Here is a 24,130-nt window from a genome sequence, read left to right as displayed (position 1 = left end):
GTGCAGAGCCCAAAGATAGTGATACATACCTGAAATGTGATGTGTGGTTCCGAAACCTAAATACTGCTATCTCAGTAGCCACTAATACTGAAAAGGTATGGTCACTGACACTGATTCCAGGTAGCTACTCTAAGCAGCAGATACAGAAATACATACCCTGTCCCCCCGCATTATTTGACTTCAAATGCTCGCAAAATAAAGAATGAGAGAGCTATTTGGGCATGCCCAGATACTTATTGTGGGCATCTGTTGCAAGACGATATGCTTATTGTTGCTCTGGAATATTACTTAAGTGATGACAAAGATTGCAGCAGGCAAAGTCCTAACCAGGCTAGCGTTATCTCTGTTAGTGAAAAAGTTAAAAAGACACGTGACAAGATCAATAAGAGAAGCACATCTCCTAATGAGAAAGGAGAACTCAAATTTAAAAACTGGTCTCTCAAAATTTTACTCCTTATGAACAAAATGGGTAAAATGCCAGCCAGTGAAGGAACTATGCACATGTATTTACTGAGCTAATTTCAAACTTGTTTGTTCCACCATAAGCAGTGTCACAGGAAAGATGTACACAGAGATGGACCTGATGCTTTTGTGTGTAAGTCAAGAGGTCAAGAGCCACACGATAGACATAGGTTGCAGGAGAGTGAAATGTGTCCTGGTGCTGAAGTGACGACTGTTGAAGCATTACATCTTCACGATACTGACAATGACGTAACCTATGCATTGTGGGAGGGAGGAGAGTTGGCAAAGAAGACAATAGAGCCAGAGAAGTTTGTTATAAAGGTTAGGCATCGAGTCCTGAAAGGAATAGCTCATCATCATATCAAGAGGATTCAGAGACAGGTCATAGCAGAAGTAAAATCATCTACATCCCAGAATACTGACACTTTAGTTCTTCATTTTGACTCTTCTGAGAACTGGTCTGTTGCTTTGCAAAATGAAATTCAAAGTTACCACTGGCACACATCACAGGTAGCAATATTCACATGTGTTGCTCACTTCCTTGGAACATCACAACGTTTTGTTGTTGTAAGTGATGACCTCGTCCAGGACAGTGCACACGCATGGTATGCTGCGGCATGATAATTGATGAGATAGCATCTAGAGGCCACACATTTCCTAAGCATGTGTATGTGACTGATGGTGCAGCATCTCCTTTTAAAAACTGCTTTCAGCTTTATGAGCTTGATCAATACTGTAGCACAGGAATTAAGATAGAAAATGGGTATTTTCAGATGGAAAAAGTACATGTGTGGAGTAGGTGGTCTCTGTAAACATCTTGTAACAAGATTTAATCTCCATCATAAAGCTGTTGATGCTATAAGAGATGCTACTGGATCTGTATGCACCATATCAACGATAGTGACAAACGTAAAACTCTTAATTCTAAATGAAAGTGCATTAAAGGAGTTCCATTTAAAAATGAAAGAACAGTGGTCTGCTATGAAGCCTGTGGTAGAAATTGAATCAAGTCACTACTGGGCTGCATCCTGGAGTAGCACATACATTGCAAGAACTGTTCCCCACAAAATGCAGCCTGTTACCATATGTGAAATGCAGAGACCACAGTATACATTAGAAGACTTTGTAGTGAGCCACATCATATCTTTTGTGTATGGCAGTCAGTGCTGGGTGGGACAGATAATAAGTGTGTCTCATGAGCTGCAAGATATAACCATCACCTTTATGATGTCTCATTGTCCTGTTAATGCTTTCAAATGACTATCACAAAAAAATTAGTGTGCAGTTCCCCAAAAAATCAGTGTGCATTTTCCATTTCCCAAGTACTGCTCTTGTCGGATCATCCTTGTCTGTATGAAAATTTGTCTTCGCTATACAACTATACAAGAAGCAGATGAAAAAGAAAAGACCACTCTCTAACAGTGCAGTGTTGGGTGTTACCGTATTTACTCGAATCTAAGACGCACTCGAATCTAAGCCGCACCCGAAAAATGAGACTCGAAATCGAGGAAAAAAAATTTCCCGAATCTAAGCCGCACCTGAAATTTGAGACTCGAAATTCAAGGGGAGAGAAAAGTTTCAGGCCGCACCTCCAAATCAAAACAAAGTTGGTCCATTGTAATACGAGACACAATTTAGGTCGAATGAATGACGATACAGCTACAGGAGTTTGGTTCGAGTCGTAAGCTTAACAGTTAAGTTTTACCAGGTAGCCATTGCTATACGTCAGGCGCTCCGTCCGTATTTATACGGGTACCCTTCCTTTTCACGTGCTTCGTCTGGTTTGAATCGATTGCTTATTTTGCTTTGATCTGATAAGTGCCGTTTTCTTTGTTATAGGTGTTAACGTCACTCTGAGCTGAAAATGCATTACTGTACTGTGTCATGCATTGTTTGTCTCATTCTGATAGTGCGTGTTTACGGCCTGTCGCCGCACGCGGCATGGCTTGCTTTTGTGCGCGCTACCGCCGCTTACAATTAAAAAAAAAAGAAAAGAGAGGAATCGTCTCACTAGCGAAACAATGGCAAGAGACTGCTATTTGTTGTTACTTACACTGCTTTCTTTGATAATGATCAACAAGAACCAAATAATAGACTGCATATGATAGAATATGTTCTGAACGAGAGTTAGGCGAAAATTTTTCTCCGTTTGAAAATCTTTGCGGCCGCTTCTCTAGTACGTCAAATTCTGCACAGGAATTAGTCATCTTAGATTTAAAAATCTAATCAGTTGCCGTGCTTAATTTCTGACTGTATCACTATTAGGCATAAGAAAAATACGAATGTAAACATGACACGATACGTATATTCTTCCGCGTTTGCTGTTGTCTCACTCTAGTTTCGTAGTTTATTAGGCAGATAGGATTTAAATGAAATAGCAGCAAACACGAAAGAATACGTGGCATAATGTTTACATTCATATTATTCTTATGGTGAAGAGAATACTGCATGTGATTCACATTTCGTCAGGTTCCTATTAGCAACCACCTCTTCTCACAGGTAGTAAAAAATTCAACACGTAGAGTTGGCCATATTGACAAACATCCCAAACAGTCTGGCCAGTCGGATTTTCGTAGTACATTGAAATTCTGTTACATTCGAAGATGAACAATACGGAATTTGTATTTACTTCGTTGGATAATGTACGAAAATGCAGTGGTCGAAACTCGGGGCGGAGAAAAAAGCTCGTCTTCCACTTTTTTTTTTTAATTTATTTACTGACGCAGAGATTTTGGCGCCAGTATTTATCTCTGTGCCTACAAAGCATCCCCTTGTAGCGCTACATATATTCGACGGCAGAAGTTAGTTGTGGCGGCACCTACCAATATTTTTCAGAACTTCCGCTTGCTTTGCACTCGATTCTAAGCCGCAGGCGGTTTTTTGGATTACAAAAACCGGAAAAAAAGTGCGGCTTAGATTCGAGTAAATACGGTACATTGTAGGCAGATTTAATTCCTGGAAAGTCATCAAGAAGTAAAATCATGACAGAACACAATAATAATTTATGAATAATACCATAAAAACGAACAATGGGCATAAATATTCTATATTTCATTTTCATTATTAAATGCTTTCAAACAAAATAATGTTGTAAAGTAATTATTCCAATTCAGAATTACCAGTTTTGCAAGACATTTACTTAAAATCAGCGATCAGTTTAAATATTTAAGTGTCGATGATTTTTTGACCTTGAGAGGTCTACCTAAAAAATTTCCCACATTTTGTACGGACAAGTATTGCACATTCTGGTTGTACAGTCCCAACTAATGTACCATGAAATTTTTAGAACACTTAAGATGGGGATTTTGGAGAAAATAATTTCTAAATAAAAAAATTCAGATTATTTTATCTTTATGTACAAATACTTCGACAGTTTACGAATTTCATGTGTTAATGTCATAACTGACAGTCAGCAGTCCTTTCACTTTATAATTTCTCAAGGTATCAAGACAGTTAACATCCTGTGACTATTCAAATTTTCAAAACATGTAATTTTGAAATTTGCAAAAAGTTACAAACTTCCATAGTTTACTTATATATATGAGGTGTGTATGTATTAATCCTGTCTCACAGTACTGGGAACAATTACAAAGGTCTTTAGCATTTTAACAAATAGTCAGAAAATCAAAATATTGTAGTTCTGGAGAGGTAACCTGTTGAATTTCAACATTTATTTTTTTCTGCAAACTTTGAAATAGCAGTGTGACACATTCACTCTTGACCTGTATGATTTGAGATGAAATAGCCCTACAGTAGTTGTGCTTATTACTTCTTGGTTATTGAGAAGGAGCAGCTGAGATTTAAACTCTTAGCTCATCTGGCAGCAGCACTGGAACAACTGATAGCTGCAGCTGGCAGCAATAATATTAGGTAGAGGTGTATGGCTGAAATGTGTTCAAAGCTACCAAATCAAGCAAGATATGCTGCAAGCTGCTAGCTTTGACCTAGTCATTTCTGGGGGCTTCAGTGCTCTAAAGACTGTGGGCAAAGTGTAAAGACAAGCCAAGGCATTCAAGAGGGGGGAATAAATGTGTAAGCTAAGTCGAAGTGTTAAAAAGACCAGGAATGTCCTCCTGCAAGAGAGTAGTTCAAGAGGGTGATGTTACAACTAGTACAGAATGGCACTCAGTTATCTTCAGTAATGAGAGTAAGTTCCAGCTGTACGTGAGTCATGGACGCAAATGTGCACGTTGGTGAGCTGCCTATTCCAGAGTGCATTTGCCCACGACATACAGGTTCCATCCCAGGCTGTGTGTGTGTGTGTGTGTGTGTGTGTGTGTGTGTAAGGAAAACCAGTATGAAAAGTGAAATGGAAAGAAATTAAACATTTAGGTTCACAGAGTAAAATGTAGCAGTGCACAGCGATTCAGGAGTGCAGGGAAGCTGAGGACCTATTGGAGTTAGGATATCAGGGAATGACGCCACCTCTGCACTCACTCACTCACTCACTCACTCACTCCACTGCACTTCACTCACTCACTCCCTAAGCCAGTGAGATGCATGCAGGCTCTAGATTTTACTATAATACCCATTCCCTTAAAAACATAAATCTTTGTCAATAGCTGTTGTGTTGTCAGCCTGCATTCAAGGTGGGGCATATCTAATTTCATTTTATGACGTAGGTCAGTTAGGGTGATGGATTCTTTGAGTATAGGAATTACCACCAAAGGTGCTCCTCTGAGATAGCCCCTCTTGCTGCAAGGGATCATGTGCAAATTGGGTGCAACCAATACGTACACAGCATATGACAACTATTGCTTTTAGAAAGGGCAGGAACAAATTTCACCTCCCTTTTAATTCTGTTTTCCTTCATTCCAAGTTTGTTGGTATGTGTAGTATTTTGCCACTCTGTGTCCCATACCCAAAATACATAGTGTCTGAGACGTGACCGAATCTTGGTGCCTGATGCTCTCAGTTGTAATGTTTCCATTACAGTTGCTCTTGGTGAGTCTACTTGCAAATTAATGCCTGGGATACCCACTTGATTTAGTATCCAAAGGAATGTTATGGAGATTCCTGTTCTATGGTGGTCCCGCAGCAGGTCATGAATGTTGGAGATCAGCACATTTAATGTGTAGCATTGGTCTACCACCTGCAGACCACTCAAGGAATCATTACATAGAAGCAAGTTCAGGTTGCAGAGCTGGCAGTTCTGCAGTAACTTTACTGGACATGTTTGGTAGGTGGTATTGCTCATAACCTCCTTCATGGACATGTGTAACTGGCACATGTCTTTCACCTTAGAGCAATCTGCATTCATGAGGTAGATAATCTTGATATACAGAGTTAAAAACCTGTCAGTAAGTGGTGAGACGTAAGTTCCCTTAGTGCCACAGAGTGTGTCCATTTGTATTACAGGCCTGGGGATATGGCACGAGGACATGGCATGGATAAGACTGAAATGTAAATCCATACTTGATGTTTTAGTGCTTGATTGTGCATCCCATCAAGTCCCAGTGCCATATTGTAGCCAAGAGCTGTGTCATAACCGAAGGCCTGAGCTGCTAAGGAATTCCCCTTCACTTAAAGGAATGTTATACAGTTACAGATTTGAGTAGTGAAGGACATGTTCTCATTCTATTCCCTTGTGCAGAAAGAAGGCTGAGGGGTTGGTTGCCATATGCAGAGGCTTGAGGAAAATGTGGCGCAAAGTGATGTGTGGTAACAGTAACATCAGAATGAGTATTGTTGTCCAGGAGGTAGCAGAAATACCAGTTGCTAGCTGGCTATCATATACACAACACATCTTGGTCTATATCTGTGAAAAAGAGTTATGAATCCCTATGGCAGTGGTGTATTCTTCCCACTATGCTTTTTTCTTTTAGTGTTTCATAAGGCAGCATGATGGAGCATGTCATTATTACCTTGTAGAGTAGCACCTTGTAGTGAGGCATTGGATGGTAAAATGGTGTTTAAAGCATGCCAATAAGCTTTCTTGAGGGATCATAATTGAAGCCGCTTATGGATAACAATGTAGAAGGTTATGGCAATCTGAAAATAATCACTCTCACACAGGTTGTCAAACATCCTCTATTGGAGTGGGGGGAGGAGGTGAAGGTTGCGCATAAACAAGATCAATGGCTGTTTGCATTCCATGTGCCACAATGAAATGAGTTAGTGTGTCACTATTTAGTAAATTTAAGTCTAGGTCTGTGAGTACTTGTTTCATTAGAATAGGTTGTTCTCCACAAGGCAGTGAAAATAACTATTAAACATCCACTGGATGATGGTTGCAGGGGTGGCTAGTACACAAGCTGGTTAAATTTCAGCTTCTTCCTGCATCACCTTGAGCAGCAGGAATGCTGTAAATCCCTGTATTATAAGATTTGTGGTAGGGTTGGTGCGAGGTTATGCAGCTTAGGCCACCAGGTCCACTTTCATCTTTTGCTTTTTCTTGTTTTATTTTTTACCCCTGTTCTCTTTGCAGATTTTAATTCTGGTTGGGGGCTATTTGGTTGCACATCACGAAGAGAGGATGAACAAGCTGTCCTTGCATCCCATCCCATGACTTTGTAGGCACTGACTGATATCAAGCCACAAGGCAGTGTTAATCTATTGAGAAGGTCTGAAAGAAAGTGATTCACTACTGGGGGATGTCAGATGAGTAAGACACTTTCTTCAGCAGGGGGTGGGAACAAGATTCCCTATGTGGGTGTAATGGGAACAGAGGGAAAGTGGGTTCCATCACTTTCCCATACAGGTAAATTCTTGTGGTTACCAGGCCTCAGGGAAATTCAGATGACTTCATTTTTGATATAGACAGGGGCTTTGTCACCTTGTTTGAAAAATTTGTGGTAATTTGAATTGGATGTAGGTGTTCATCTCTCTTCTTTGCCTCAGAATGTCAGGGACAAAATGGGTTTCATATCACTGCTTTGTTTTTTTCATTCTTTAACATGGGACAAAGAAGGGAAAGCAGAAACGTGGAAGGAGTATATAGAGGGTCTATACAAGGGCGATGTACTTGAGGACAATATTATAGAAATGGAAGAGAATGTAGATGAAGATGAAATGGGAGATATGATACTGCGTGAAGAGTTTGACAGAGTACTGAAAGACCAAATTCGAAACAAGGCCCCGGGAGTAGACAACATTCCATTAGAACTACTGATAGCCTTGGGAGAGCCAGTCCTGACAAAACTATACCATCTGGTGAGCAAGATGTATGAGACAGGCGAAATTCCCTCAGACTTCAAGAAGAATATTATAATTCCAATCCCAAAGACAGCAGGTGTTGACAGATGTGAAAATTACCGAACTATAAGTTTAATAAGTCACAGCTGCAAAATACTAACGCGAATTCTTTACAGACAAATGGAAAAATTGGTAGAAGCCGACCTCGGGTAAGATCAGTTTGGATTCCGTAGAAATATTGGAATACGTGAGGCAATACTGACCTTACGACTTATCTTAGAAGCTAGATTAAGGAAAGGCAAACCTATGTTTCTAGCATTTGTAGACTTGGAGAAAGCTTTTGACAATGTTGACTGGAATACTCTCTTTCAAATTCTAAAGGTGGCAGGGGTAAAATACAGGGAGCAAAAGGCTATTTACAATTTGTACAGAAACCAGATGGCAGTTATAAGAGTCGAGGGGCATGAAAGGGAAGCAGTGGTTGGGAAGGGAGTGAGACACGGTTGTAGCCTCTCCCCAATGTTATTCAAATGGTTCAAATGGCTCTGAGCACTATGCGACTTAACTTCTGAGGTCATCAGTCGCCTAGAACTTAGAACTAATTAAACCTAACTAACCTAAGGGCATCACACACATCCATGCCCGAGGCAGGATTCGAACCTGCGACCGTAGCGGTTGCCCGGCTCCAGACTGTAGCACCCAGAACAGCACGGCCACTCCGGCCGGCCCCAATGTTATTCAATCTACACTCCTGGAAATGGAAAAAAGAACACATTGACATCGGAGTGTCAGACCCACCATACTTGCTCCGGACACTGCGAGAGGGCTGTACAAGCAATGATCACACGCACGGCACAGCGGACACACCAGGAACCGCGGTGTTGGCCGTCGAATGGCGCTAGCTGCGCAGCATTTGTGCACCGCCGACGTCAGTGTCAGCCAGTTTGCCGTGGCATACGGAGCTCCATCGCAGTCTTTAACACTGGTAGCATGCCGCGACAGCGTGGACGTGAACCGTATGTGCAGTTGACGGACTTTGAGCGAGGGCGTATAGTGGGCGTGCGGGAGGCCGGGTGGACGTACCGCCAAATTGCTCAACACGTGGGGCGTGAGGTCTCCACAGTACATCGATGTTGTCGCCAGTGGTCGGCGGAAGGTGTACGTGCCCGTCGACCTGGGACCGGACCGCAGCGATGCACGGATGCACGCCAAGACCGTAGGATCCTACGCAGTGCCGTAGGGGACCGCACCGCCACTTCCCAGCAAATTAGGGACACTGTGCTCCTGGGGTATCGGCGAGGACCATTCGCAACCGTCTCCATGAAGCTGGGCTACGGTCCCGCACACCGTTAGGCCGTCTTCCGCTCACGCCCCAACATCGTGCAGCCCGCCTCCAGTGGTGTCGCGACAGGCGTGAATGGACGGACGAATGGAGACGTGTCGTCTTCAGCGATGAGAGTCGCTTCTGCCTTGGTGCCAATGATGGTCGTATGCGTGTTTGGCGCCGTGCAGGTGAGCGCCACAATCATGACTGCATACGACCGAGGCACACAGGGCCAACACCCGGCATCATGGTGTGGGAAGCGATCTCCTACACTGGCCGTACACCACTGGTGATCGTCGAGGGGACACTGAATAGTGCACGGTACATCCAAACCGTCATCGAACCCATCGTTCTACCATTCCTAGACCGGCAAGGGAACTTGCTGTTCCAACAGGACAATGCACGTCCGCATGTATCCCGTGCCACCCAACGTGCTCTAGAAGGTGTAAGTCAACTACCCTGGCCAGCAAGATCTCTGGATCTGTCCCCCATTGAGCATGTTTGGGACTGGATGAAGCGTCGTCTCACGCGGTCTGCACGTCCAGCACGAACGCTGGTCCAACTGAGGTGCCAGGTGGAAATGGCATGGCAAGCCGTTCCACAGGACTACATCCAGCATCTCTACGATCGTCTCCATGGGAGAATAGCAGCCTGCATTGCTGCGAAAGGTGGATATACACTGTACTAGTGCCGACATTGTGCATGCTCTGTTGCCTGTGTCTATGTGCCTGTGGTTCTGTCAGTGTGATCATGTGATGTATCTGACCCCAGGAATGTGTCAATAAAGTTTCCCCTTCCTGGGAGAATGAATTCACGGTGTTCTTATTTCAATTTCCAGGAGTGTATATGTTGAGCAAGCAGTAAAGGAAACAAAAAAAAAATTTGGAGTAGGTATTAAAATCCATGGAGAAGAAATAAAAACTTTGAGGTTCGCCGATGTCATTGTAATTCTGTCAGAGACAGCAAAGGACTTGGAAGAGCAGTTGAACGGAATGGACAGTGTCTTGAAAGGGGCATATAAGATGAACATCAACAAAAGCAAAACGAGGATAATGGAATGTAGTTGAATTAAGTCGGGTGATGCTGAGGGAATTAGATTAGGAAATGAGACACTTAAAGTAGTAAAGGAGTTTTGCTATTTGGGGAGCAAAATAACTGATGATGGTCGAAGTAGAGAAGATATAAAATGTAGACTGGCAATGGCAAGGAAAGCATTTCTGAAGAAGAGAAATTTGTTAACATTGAGTATAAATTTAAGTGTCAGGAAGTTGTTTCTGAAAGTATTTGTATGGAGTGTAGCCATGTATGGAAGTGAAACATGGACAATAAATAGTTTGGACAGGAGGAGAATAGAAGCTTTTGAAATGTGGTGCTACAGAAGAATGCTGAAGATTAGATGGGTAGATAACGTAACTAATGAGGAGGTACTGAATAGAATTGGGGAGAAGAGGAGTTTGTGGCACAACTTGACGAGAAGAAGGGACCAGTTGGTAGGACATGTTCTGAGGCATCAAGGGGTCACAAATTTAGCATTGGAGGGCAGTGTGGAGGGTAAAAATCGTAGAGGGAGACCAAGAGATGAATACACTAAGCAGATTCAGAAGGATGTAGGTTGCAGTAGGTACTGGGAGATGAAGAAACTTGCACAGGGTAGGGTAGCATTGAGAGCTGCATCACACCAGTCTCAGGACTGAAGAGCACAACAACAACAACAACATGGGACAATTGGAAGAATGAGGAGATTGTTGTTCTGTGCAATTAATACATATTTTCAGTTGGACACATGGGGTGTCCTCATGATGGAGCCACCTACAATTTCCACATGTAGAAGTACAGTTGCAGCATGTTGACATGTGTCCAAACATTGTGTGGTAAAACTTCACACAGTGCATGGAAAATAGAACTCTAAATCATAGCAATAAACCTTTATTTTGATCTTTTTAGATAATATTTCCCCTTGAAAACCAAAATGAAGGCTCCGGTATCCTTTGTCTCCTGCTGGAAACGACAAACAATTTTTTCAAGTTTGCATACAGTTCATCTGTCTGTAACATGAGCTTATAATGAAAAGTAACATTATGAATCATGTCAAGATACTTGTGGGGACTGACAGTGACTGGCATGTCACTGAGCCTCTCACAGAGGAGTAAGGCCTGTGACTGAGGTGTTGTTGTTGTTGTTTGTTGTTGTTGTTGTTGTTGTTGTTGTAATGGGGTTGCATTTTGTTAATGGATGCTACTTCCTCAAACTTTTCTTTGATGAACAACAATGGTTTCATACTCAAAAGGACTTGCCCTCAGTTCAGAGACAAACTAGGTACTATAACAGCCTAGACCACAGCCAGTACTCAGTTCCACCAACACAGTGTGGAGCTCCGAGCATTTACCATCGCGTACAACAACCTGCCCGACTGGCAGCAGCGAGATGTTTCCACATTGAATTTCAAGTCATTAGCTAAGACAATGACCACCCTTCATGTAGTTTCTGTTGTTCAACCCATTACTGTATAAAATAGGTGGACCTCAGTCTATAGCCTGTATTCAAGACACTTCCATGTGATACAGAAACAATGCTTCTTTCGCACAGTCAGTGACAGCCAGCAGTATTTAAATCCCCAGCATCTGCCTGTCATTGATTCAGGACAGCTCAACAAAGTTTCTGTGCCCAGTCTGTGTTGGGTGAGGCCTTCGAGTCAAAGCCCTAACAGACACAGAGCAGATACCACCCTCACCCCTCTCTGGGGGACACTGCCGTACAGAAGCACTGTCTGTGCAGGCTGAGAGGCTAGCATGTTTGCAAAAGGCTGAGGGGTACGCTGGCAGTAGCACAGATATTGTCAGAGTCTCCCACTCCAGACAGGTCTCACCAGGTAAAATATCCGAACATCAGAGTTGCTGCTGTTTCTGCTACTGGAAGAGGTAAGAGACCAGTCCAAGAACTGGAAATTGTTGCCTAGAAGTTAAAGTTTAGGTCAAGATTAAGTACTTGTCTGGGTCTCAGAGGAGAAAATTTCTCCGAAAACAAAAGGTAAAGAATCACTTCCTAAACAAAATTGGAGAGAACTAAATTATCTTTAACTGAAGACCTCCAAAAACACACTGTCTCAAAGTGAAGGGGGTAAATAGACCTCTTCCACCTCCAGTACAGGAAATAGATCAATAGATAATTGCATCCAGAAATACCAGAGGTAAGGAATACGGATACAGACCTATAGTACTGCAGTCAGGGTTTTCAGGGTAGCAGTTATGCAACAGGGATACCCACTGCTCAGCATGAATTCATAGCCAGTAGAGTTTGTTCATGTGTGAGTGAGAAGACTGAGGAGGATGCTACTCCAGGTCCCAAATTCAGGAAAGTCTATTTGGACAAATGTACTCTTATCTTCATCTGCGAGGGGATGGGAACAGTATGTTGGCTGAAGGACATGGTGCCCAATATATCTCCTTGGGAGAAAATGAAGCTGCTGGTCAAGAACAGTGGCTGAGCTCTTCAAGACCACAAATTTATCAATTTAGGTACTGAAACCTCTTAAGGATACTCCTCTAAATATTGTTCAAGAAAATACAAGTGCAGAAACAGAAGGTCTCAACAGAATATTGGAAAGTAACTAACCGAAAAGTTGTACTGGATGGCTGAACCCTCATGGTAGAAATCAGTGACCATGGGCAATACAGGAATAGGAACTGAGACTGTAGTTAGGTGCAGATAAACCTGCAACATAATAAAGGAACAAGTGCCACACTGAGTTGTCTTCTGGGGAGAAATGGGGTTGATGTGGCCCTGATATATCAATATACAGTGGGCATTTCAGGCCTCTGAGGAACTGAAGGTAAGCTGATTTATGCTTGGAATCTAAGGAACTCCAAAACAAGCATTTATGTAAAAAAATTATATATATATAATTTGTCTTTAAATATGTCTGCTTGTGTCTGTATATGTGTGGATGGATATGGGTGTGTGTGCGCGAGTGTATACCCGTCCTTTTTTCCCCCTAAGGTAAGTCTTTCCGCTCCCGGGACTGGAATGACTCCTTACCCTCTCCCTTAAAACCCACATCCTTTCGTCTTTCCCTCTTTCCTGATGAGGCAACAGTTTGTTGCGAAAGCTTGAATTTTGTGTGTATGTTTGTGTGTCTGTCGACCTGCCAGCACTTTCATTTGGTAAGTCACATCATCTTTGTTTATATATATATATATATATATATATATATATATATATATATATAAAATGAAGGAAACATTCCATGAAGGAATCTATGTTCAAGAGCAGAACAAGGGAAGAAGTAACTGACATAACTTTTGGGTCCATTCTAATGGATAGCTATGTCAAACAATGACATGTGGCATTGGGGTATTCCTCATTTAACCACATGTATGAGGGTTTCCCAGAAAGTAATGCATTGCATATTTTTCTTTAACAATTCTTTATTGAACATAATGGGAATTACACACACAAAAGAATGGTGTTTTATCTACACATCCTATTTTTCCACTAATCTCCATCCCATTCTATGGCCTTCCTCCAGCACGAAACAAGGGAATGTATGCACTGTCAGTACCAATCCTTATCCTGGAGGCAGAGCCAATGCTTCACTGTGTGAATCACCTCCTCATCATCCTCAAAATGTCTTTCATGAACAGAATCCTTTAATCTGTCCTCACAAATTACAACAGCAGCTTTCTGCAACGTGTCTGGCGTGACATCTGTGGATGGTCTCCTTGACCGCTGCAAATCATAGAGCTTTCCGAACTATCTTTCGATAACCTCAACCTCCTTTTCAAGCAGCTAACTGTACTTCTTATGACAGTGGATGCTTCATAGACTGCACAAGTGTATGTGAACTTTCCCCACCATTTCTTTCTCTGCAGTGAGAAATTCAATGACAGCATGTTGCTTGTAATGTACATCACTACAGATGCCATTTTGAAACTGTCCTGCAGCTACGCTATATCTCGGAAATGACAGAAACTTGGTGCACTCATTCAGGTGACTTCAGATAACAGATACATAATGTTTTCATAACATTGTTTTCGGTTGAGAAACAGAATGCTGTGCATTACTTTCTGGGCAACACTCGTACAGTACGTCTGAGGTTGAAATAGATGTTAAACAGACCATGGCTGATAGGAATCCTAGGAAAAAAGACTGGGTCTCATATGGGAAAGACCCCAGGTCATGCTTATTGGAAGTCAGAATTTCAATTAGAAATGCAGTAGATTTGAAGAAATGTCAGACACAGTGATGTCTGCCATTGTGTCCTCATACTTAGAAAACTGCCCAATACCAGGCAGTGCACGAACAGGAATATACCTTGGTGGAACAATAACCTTGATGCCCTGATCAGAGAGGTAAGTTTGGATATTTCCCTTGGTCAGACCATCAAGCAGCTCAGTGTAAATAAATAACACCAAGCAAAAAATTCAGTGTTTTATGGGCCTCAACATGAACTAGATAGCTGTGGAGGAGCAAAGCTACATGCAGTTGGGCTTGAGAATCACAATTTGTCCCCAAAAGCAAAATGTGGTGTCACCGCCAGATGCCACACTTGCTAGGTGATAGCCTTTAAATCGGCCGCGGTCCGTTAGTATACGTCGGACCCGCGTGTCGCCACTATCAGTGATTGCAGACCGAGCGCCGCCACACGGCAGGTCTAGAGAGACTTCCTAGCACTCGCCCCAGTTGTACAGCCACTTTGCTAGCGATGGTTCACTGACAAAATACGCTCTCATTTGCCGAGACGATAGTTAGCATAGCCTTCAGCTACGTCATTTGCTACGACCTAGCAAGGCGCCATTACCAGTTACTATCGATGCTGTAAAACATGTACCGTCAAGAGCGATGTTCACCATTTATGGATTAAAGTTAAGTATTCCACAGCTACGTCCTTTTTTGCTAGTCTAATTTCCTTGACCTGTTCCAGACCTCACGCCAGTCTGCGTAAGCTAAAACGCGTGCCTTTCGGCTTCCTCTCATAGTGAGTTGGCTCTCTTGCCAATCCACAACACAAAATGCTTTTAAGTAAACAAGAGCAGGATTTTACAGGGCCAACAATTGCATCAAAACCTATCTGAATCACAAGCGGATAAACCACAGTGAAGGACTGACCTTCAGTATGTGATACCATGTGGAACTGAGGCACAGCTGGGAGAGCCTTGGAATCTTTGGCCTCATTCTGTTTACGTTTAGCAGACATAAACAGAGATGGTGATTGGCTCATTGCCAGAAAATCCCCCATAACTGCCAGCGTCTCCGATGATGAACTCCTGCAAATTGGGGCCCTCCCCTCAGAGGGGACCTTAGGTGATTATTCACACCTCAGGTCACACCTCCCGAACTCCTAACAGAGGCCAATTGGCAATTTTGGAAGGTAACAGCTCAGGCAATCACATCCCCTGGGCCCCACCTGTACCAGAGAGTATGTGCAGACCCTACCTGTCGACTTGGGGCTAGAAATTACATATTACCCAGTCAGCAGTTACGCAGAAGAAGTGTGGGCCAGCCATTAGGTGTGCAAAAATACCGAGAAGCGGATGAAGAATAGGAGATTAAGAACAAAGAAAAAAAGTAAGAAACAGTGTGGGGCTGTTCTGATGTCAGGCCACAGAAAATTGAGAACATTTGCAGAAATACCCCAGACATGTTCATCGATGGAGAGGAAAAAGAAAAGCAGGAAGACAGACATGCAACACAGAAGGGAAAAGATGCCCCAAAGGCTGGGGCCGAAAGAGTGGTGAGCCCACTGTGGGGCTAAGAGCTAGAGGGTAAGGACAAAGACTAACGAATATTGAGGCCAAGAGGGTTATGGGAATGTAGGATATATTGCAGGGAGAGTTCACACCTGCACAAATCAGGAAAGCTGGTGTTGCTGGTAAGGATCTGGGTGGCACAAGCTGTGAAGCAGTAATTGAAATGGAGAATGTTGTGCTGGACAGCGTGCTCAGCAAGGGGCTAGTTCAGCTGCTTCTTAGCCATAGATAATTAGTGGCTATTCAAGTGAACAGACAGCTTGTTGGCTGTCATTCTCATGTAGAATGCAGCACATTGGTTGTAGCTTAGCTTGTAGATCAGCTCATAGATAACCATGCCTTTGATGGGATAGGTGATGTTTGTGACTGGACTGAAGTAGGTGGGGTGGTGGTGGGGGGATGTATGGGACAGGTCTTGCATCTATGTCTATTACAGAGACATGAGCCATGTGGCAAGGGGTTGGGAGCAGTAGTTGTCTAGTGATGGATGAGGATAATGTGTAGGTTCGATGGGCAGTGAGATACCACTGTGGGAGGTGTGGAAAGGATAGCAGATAGAACATTCGTAATTTCAGGCCATGACAAGAGGCTGTCTAAACCCTGGCAGATAATGTTATTCAGTTGATCCAGTCCTGGGCAGTACTGAGTCATGATGGGAACGCTCCTCTGTGGCCAATGGAGGGACTTTTGGAGGTGGTGGGTGATTGGAGAGATAAGGCACGGAAGATGTGTTTTTGTACAAGACTGGGAGGGTAGTTATGCTCCTTGATGGCCTCAGTGAGACCCTCACATGGTTCAGATTCTTTATTGACATCTTCACGATCCAGATCGAGGGTGAGGACACCTTATTTACATTCTTCCTGAACCTCAATACATTCTCCCCCATTTGCTTCACATGGTCCAACTCAACTCAACTCAACAACCCACTTTCCTTGATGTTGACCTCCACCTCAAATATGGCTACACCAGTACCTCCATCCATATCAAACCTACCAACCACCCGCAATACCTCCACTTTGACAGCTGCCACTCATTCCACACCAAGAACTCACTCCCGAACAGCCTAGCCACTCATGCCCATCACTTCTGCGTAGTGGCGATCAGACCCTCTCAAAATACACTAAGGGTATCACTGAGGCCTTCACAGACTATAATTACCCTCCAAACCATGTACAAAAACACATCTCCCATGCCTTATCTCTCCAGTCACCCACCACCTGCCAAAGTCCCACCATTGGCCACAGAGGAGCATTTCCGTCATGACTCAGTACTGCCCAGGACTGGTGCAACTGAAGCACATTCTCTGCCAGTGTTTCGATAACCTCTCGTCATGGCCTGAAATGATGAATGTTCTATCCACTATCCTTTCCACATCTCCCACAGCAGTATCTCACTGCTCATCAAACCTACACATTATCCTCTACCATCACTAGATAACTCCTGCTCCCAACATCTTGTCACAGGGCTCTTGTCCCTGTAACAGACCAGATGCAAGACCTGTCCATACATCCTCCCACCACCACCCCACCTACTCCAGTCCAGTCAAAAACATCACCTATCCCATCAAAGGCAGGACTACCATGAGCTGATATGCAAGCCAAGCAACCAATGTGCTGCATTCTATGTGGGCATGACAGCCAACAAGTGTCTGTCCGCACGAATGGCCACTAATAAACTATGGCCAAGAAACAGTTGAACCACCCCAGTGCTGAGCATGCCACCCAGCACAACATTCTTCATTTCAATGACTGCTTCACAGCCTGTGCCATCTAGATCCTTCCCCCAACAGCAGCTTTTCTGAATTGTGCAGATGGGCACTCTCCCTGCAATATATCCCACATTCCTGTAAACCTCCTGGCCACAACCTCTGTTAGTCTTTGTCCTTATCCTCTATACCCTTCCTTGTTCCCATTCCGGCACTACACAGTCCTCTATTCCACCAACACACGCACAGTCTTTCAACCTCTCTCCTTTTCTCTAACCATTCCCCACCCTTCGTCTAACCTCCAAACTGCACCTAGCTGCCCTGCCCTCTCCCCAGCTCATCCCTTCATGCTCCCACAAGCAACACTTTATTGTCCCCCACCCCTCCCCTCCCCACCCCAGCTTCCTCCCCATCCCCACCACCCAGTTGCATCTCCCATTATGCACTGTTGCTTGCAGTGTGGCCTCAGCAGCCAAATATTGCTATCGTGTGTGTGAGTTGCATTTGCATCAATGTTCTATCTCTGATAAAGGCCTTGTTGGCTGAAAGCTCACTTTCTGACAGTCTCTTTGTCGTGCTATATGGTGCATATCAACTATCTCTTTCATAATATTGTTACATTCCATCCTGGGTTTTCCACCTTAGTCAATGTCCAAGGTATGAGTTTCGTGGTCAACATGGAAGCCTTCGTATGACAAAGTCAGAGAGAAGGTGCAGTCAGGGAATAGGATTGCAACATGGGGAGGTAGGGGTACTTCGATGGCTCAGGCCCAATGCTCACCATGTAAATACCCTCAAATGATTTGAAGCCCCTGGGAGAGGATAATTCAAGAGTTAGACTTACACTTCAGAAAATGGAAATGGTACTGCAATGACTTGGTGTTCTATGTCCACAAAAGTACTGTAATCCCACTGGAGGGTGAAAAAAAAAAGGAAATTTGCTTCTCTTTAATGTACACTCTGTATGAAACTAATGGACAGTATTTTGTATCCTGACTAGTTCTTGCTATTTCCAGAACAATGAATTACCACATGCCAATGATCTGCACTAATTCCGCAGCACTCAGATCTTGTGGGACTGTCTTCTTTTATATTGGCAGTACTGTAAAAGAATAAGAGACATTCATTGCACTTTTATTTCAGTTCATGTTACAGCTCTGGTTCTAGGTGATGTGCTACAGTGAATATATAGTAATGTGCAACATTATCTGTGACTGATTCATTCTCCAGGATACAGGAGTTGGCCAAAAACAATGGAAACACCATGAAAAATGCATTCTTGAACATAAATGCAAATTCTACCTAAGCCTGCAGATTGCACTGCTGTATTTGACCATGAACGGCACCTGTGCAATGTCCCAGTACATTTCAAGTGAAAGTTATGATCAGAATACTGTTCAATATAGTTGTGAGTGCTTTATGTCACAGATAAGAGACTTCAAACATGGACAAATTGCCGGTGCTTGTATGGTGGGTGCTTCTGTGACCGAGGCAGCTGAAGTGTTGGTGTTTTGAGATGCACCATATTAAAGATTTATACTGCATACAGGGGAAGTGGAAAAGCATCATCCATGAGTCACATCATGGATGAAAGTGTGTTTTGAGTGATCGTGACAGATGGCCAATGAAAAGGTTTGTGATAAAGTAAGAGGATGACACCTGCAGAAGTCACTGCAGAACTGAATGTCTTACTCTCAAACCCCGTCAGCACCAAAACAACACAAAGTGAGCTCCATAAGCAGGGAGGTGCTGGGCACCTTGGAATTCCAAAACCACTCATCACTGATGCAAATGCACATCAGGAAAATGTGGTGCTGAAGAGAGAAAACCTGGACTATAGAGTAATGGAAGAAAGTCACTTGATTGGATGAGTCCTGCTGCACACTGTTTCCAGCTTCTGACCAAGTTTATGTTCCAGAGTGAAACATCCCACGGTTACTCTGCAGTGTCGCATTACTGCCAAGGATTATGTGACTATTGTGGGTATCAGGTCCATTCCATGATGCAATGTTTGTTCCTCAATGATGATGCTGTGTTCCAAGATGACAGGGCACCTGTTCACACAGCTCACACCAACCATTATTGGTTTTGTGAGCACAAGGAATTGTCACATCTCCCTTGGTTACAACAGTCAGCAGATCTCAGAATTATTGAGTCTTTGTGGTCTGTTTTGGAGAGCAAAGTGTGTGATTTCTATCCACTTCCATCAGCGTTACCTGACCTTGCCACTTTTTCACAGGAAAAGTGATATAAGATTTCCTTGAAGACAATACAGTACCTCTATTTACTCATTCAGAGACAACTGGAAGCTGTTTTGAATGTCAACGGTATCCTATACTGTATTAAGCGTTATTTTGTATTGTGATTTAGGTGTTTCCGTATTTATGTCCACCCCTGTAAACAGTGGCCAGATTATAAGCCAGGGCTTTGATTACCTTTATCATGCCTACAAATGAGTAACATCCAACCCACCATTCTTCCCAGCCCTCCAAAAGTGGTATTCCACCACAGATATAATCTAAAAAAATATCCTGATCCATCCTTAGGCTACACGTACTTCTAACCTCTTGCCACATGGTTCAGATGCCTATGGGAGATCTTGGTCCGCATACCTAACTCTGAACATATTTTGCTTGCAGCACAGGCATCCGACCATACCAGAGGCACGGCCACCTGTTAAGGAGTTATGTCATATACTAATATTACTGTAACTTTAGCACAGTCTTTTATGATGGCATGACCACTGATCAACAACTAACTGTTCACCAGCTGGAATGGCCACCACAAGCTGTGGCCAGTAGTAGTTATCACTGAGTGACAAAATGTCCACAAAGCACAACATTCTGTACTTCAATGGTTGTTTTACAAATAATGCAATCAGAACCCTCAGACCTTCCTCAACTTCCATGCTAGCTTCTCTTAATTACGTGGATGAGAATCATCAGTTCAACACATCCAGCAGTATCTCAACACACTTTGCCTCAATCTCCACCAGCTGCTCTCTCATCTCCACCCTATAAACCTACACTCTTATCCTTTTCTACAGTCTCCTCCTATTTTCCTTCCTCCCTCACCCTCCCAATCCACTACTCCATGGCATAATGTACTACACTTGATTCACCTTGCCTGGGCCCAGGTAAGCTTACTGATTATACTCTTTCTTTGTCCTGTTTATTTACTGCCTTTCCCTCCCATCCCCCCCTTCCTGTGCTACCCAACATAACTCCACATACTAGTTGAGCTTGAGCTGCAATGCAGGTATAATGTAGTTTTTGTGTGTGTGTGTGTGAGAGAGAGGGGGGGGGGAGGGGGGGGAGGGGAGAGAGAGAGAGAGAGAGAGAGAGAGAGAGAGAGAGAGAGAGAGAGAGGACAAAACCTAGTGCCAGGATAGCCTAGTCCTAGCACCAACAGGGTAAGTGCGCATAACATTCCCATCCAGATGGACATATCACTATCAACAGTGGCACATGCTCTCAATCCATGAGACACTGCAGACAGGTTTCGAACTCAACCCAAGACACTGGTACAAAGTCTCATGATCAGGATCAGTACACTACTAGCTCTTCTCCCTTTACTGGCCAAACACTGATGTCTTCCATCTATAGAATTTGAATCGACTACTTCTGGTGAAGTATGTATTAGCAATCTAAGCTAGCGAGGCAAGGAACCTGCAATATAGAAAAATATTAAGTCATGTGATGTTAGGGGAAAGATCGATAAATGAACCTGGTATCCAACTTTAACACAGCTTGCTGATGTAGCAATGTCATGCTAAATTCTTCATTAACATACAAATTACATACATCTCAACTTCAAAAACACATGTTAGATGTTTAAGGGGCATCTAGTTTCAGTAATTTTGGAGGTTTTGAGGCAGAAGTATGAACGAAGAGCTAAGAACTTTGGTCTGTCATAAGGTTAAATAGTAGATGACATATCCTTACTGAACATCCTAATGTTTTCACTGTCTCATGATAAATGCAATGTGACATCGCCTCACAGTTGTATGAAGTAACAAAGTGATGAGATTAAGTCTTCTCTGGACACAAATTAAGAAAAACATGTGAACATTAACACATCTATTTAAAAATAAAGAGACTCACTGTTATAAAAGTCTACATGCCTCAAAATTCAGTATGACAAAAATTACCTTCTGAAACCATGTTCTTTATCTTTCCATTTGTAGCTTGTTCCACCCATTTGTTTATCACACTTGCTGCTGTTTCTGCTTGAGAAAAATCAGTGTTCTGTGCAACGGAAGACAATGATTCACCAGCCAACTTGAACTCATTCTTCACTTCAAAATGTTTTTGAATAAACATGCCACTGGCAGACTCAAGAGTCACATTGTCTGCACTCTGAAAAATGAACAACAGACAAATAGGTGTGCTTTTTGCAGCTTTTGAAGAACATTTCTGGAAAAAAGTGGATGTACATGCAAAAACTACATCATTACTGATGCTCTGCTCTTATTTGCTTGGTACTTCCTCTCACAGTTCCTGCACTCCACATACATTTTCTCACTTACGTAATTTCTAACATACCATTTTAATTATTTTATTATGAGTTTGCTTAAACAAATCACTAGAGATAATCACTACTTCCTCAATTTATTGTCAAATTATAGTTAGGGATAAGGATCACATCACCAAACTCATTGTAAAGAAAGTTAATGTACAGTCCTCTAATGGTGTTCTGCTCAAAGATAGCTAGTACAAGTACTGCATTAAATTAAGTTATTGATAAGACTTTGCTAATCCTTAACAAACAGTAGCCTTCCAACCTGATCTTGACCCCTGGCTACACTACATATCAGTATATAATCACATCTAAGATTCTGTATTCCCATTTGTTGGCTTCGTCAACTCTCAACGAAACTGTCGCTTTCCAACCTAACTTAACCTTGACCTCAGGAAAGGAGTTCTATCCCATGCCCAAACTAATAAACACCGCAAGCAACTCACTATACTCTATGCACACTTGAAATTCAGAGTCTTACCGTTCCACATGCTCTCTCTCTCTCTCTCTCTCTCTCTCTCTCTCTCTCTCTCTCTCTCTATCTATCTATCTATCTATCTCTCACCTGTCTGTCTCAACCTGCTGCATTTCTCCACAAAGAAGATGATTATGTACATTTCAAATACCTCAACTTAATTTGCTTATTTGAGTGTTGTTGAGACAGAAGCCAACATGCAATACAAGGTGTCATCTAAATGTAATGGGAATTTAATTCTGCGGGCTTTATATAGCCAACTTTCGAAACTTTTTTATGTTGTTGGTGCATATGTTCTTGATTTATGTTTGCATTTTCAGTTGAATATTCATTTTATTATTGACAGTCAAAAACATTTTGTGTGTTTTCAAGCACTTGGCGAATTTTTACTTTCAAAAAAGATGGATAAAAGAATTTGCATTAAATTTTGCTTGAAAAATGGAATAAACTGCAGCTCCACATTCAAAATGTGGACTATGGCTTTTGGCGAATCTACTAGGATTAAGAGAAGAGATTACAAGTGGGAGAAACATTTCAAAGAGGGTCAAGAAGACACTGAAGATGATGACTGCCCCAGAAGCCCTAGCACATCAGTTACTGACAACAATGTGGACGAAGTAAAGAAAATGGTTCTGGAAAATTGACGAATCACCAACAGAAAGGTTTCCGATGATATAGGCATATCCCTGGTTCAAGCCAAGTAATTTTCTTCGGCTGTTTTGGGTATGAAATGTGTAACAGCAGAGTCAGTTCCGAAACTGTTGAATTTTGACCAAAAATGGCACTGTGTAGAAGTCACTCAGGAATTGCTGAATGAAGTCGACAACCATCCAGAACTTCTAAAGAAGATTATAACAAGTGCCATACATGGGTATATAGGTATGACATCAAAAGCAATGCTCAATCATCCCAATGGTAACTGCCTGAAAGGCCAAGACTGGAAAAAAAATCTGACAAGTTTGGTCACATGTGCAGGTTCTCCTCAGTTTTTCTGAATTACAATGGGGTAATGCATCATGAGTTCCTTACATAGTGATACAGTCAATAAGAAATACTACCTGGAAGTTATGCACCATTTGTGTGAGTCAATCAGAAGAGAACAACCAGAAATGTGGCAAAATGACTTGTTGAAATTGCATCACAATAATGTTTGTGCCTCAAATCTCAATGCTTGTTCATAATTTTCTGGCAAAAAAAAATCAAACTGTTATGTTTTCTCTGCCATTGTTTTCACTTGGCATGGCCCCCTGCAACTTCTTTCTACTCCCCGAGGATGAAGAGAACCATGAAAGAATATCATTTTACCACCTTTGATGAGATAAAAACAGAATCACTGATGGAGCTGAACACCATAACGGAAAGTGAGTTCCTGAAGTGTTTGCAAGATTGGAAGAAGTGCTGGCCCAAGTGTATTAAACCTGAGGAGTATTACTTTGAAGGGGACAAAGCAGCTGATGATGATGATGATGATGATGATGATGATGATGATGAGGAGGAGGAGGAGGAGGAGGAGGAGGAGGAGGAGGCGGAGCAGGAGGAATAAATAAATATTCTTTAAGAAAACAAAAATTCATTATTTTTTGATCAAACTTTGCATGTCAGCTCCATTAATGTTAGACTTTGTGAAAATATTCTTCTCTAAGCAACACTCTATAAGGGCATCACTATTCACAATATTTCCACCATATTATTCTGCATGAAGGTCATTCTCAATAAAAATTGTGTACTGTGTAAATTTCAAAATAACACCAAGCTTTACCGCTCTC

At 42.5% G+C, this 24,130-nt stretch overlaps 1 protein-coding gene across 3 annotated transcripts in view; it reads right to left on the bottom strand.

Moving 5' to 3' along the window:
* Nucleotides 1–24,130, bottom strand: part of LOC126161516 (leukocyte elastase inhibitor-like) — a 147,527-nt gene that overhangs the window by 101,106 nt on the left and 22,291 nt on the right. For all 3 annotated transcript variants that reach the window (XR_007534927.1, XM_049917422.1, XM_049917423.1), the window contains exon 4: nt 21,522–21,729. Coding sequence is in view for 2 of the 3 variants with exons in the window: in XM_049917422.1 (XP_049773379.1) it covers nt 21,522–21,729 (208 nt within the window). In the remaining variant the exon portion in view is untranslated. The remainder of the gene's footprint in view (nt 1–21,521; nt 21,730–24,130) is intronic.

Source organism: Schistocerca cancellata, chromosome 2 (genome assembly GCF_023864275.1).
Source record: "Schistocerca cancellata isolate TAMUIC-IGC-003103 chromosome 2, iqSchCanc2.1, whole genome shotgun sequence".
Lineage (NCBI taxonomy): Eukaryota > Metazoa > Arthropoda > Insecta > Orthoptera > Acrididae > Schistocerca > Schistocerca cancellata.
Note: the sequence above shows the minus strand (reverse complement) of the source record. Positions and strands in the feature narration are given on the sequence as shown.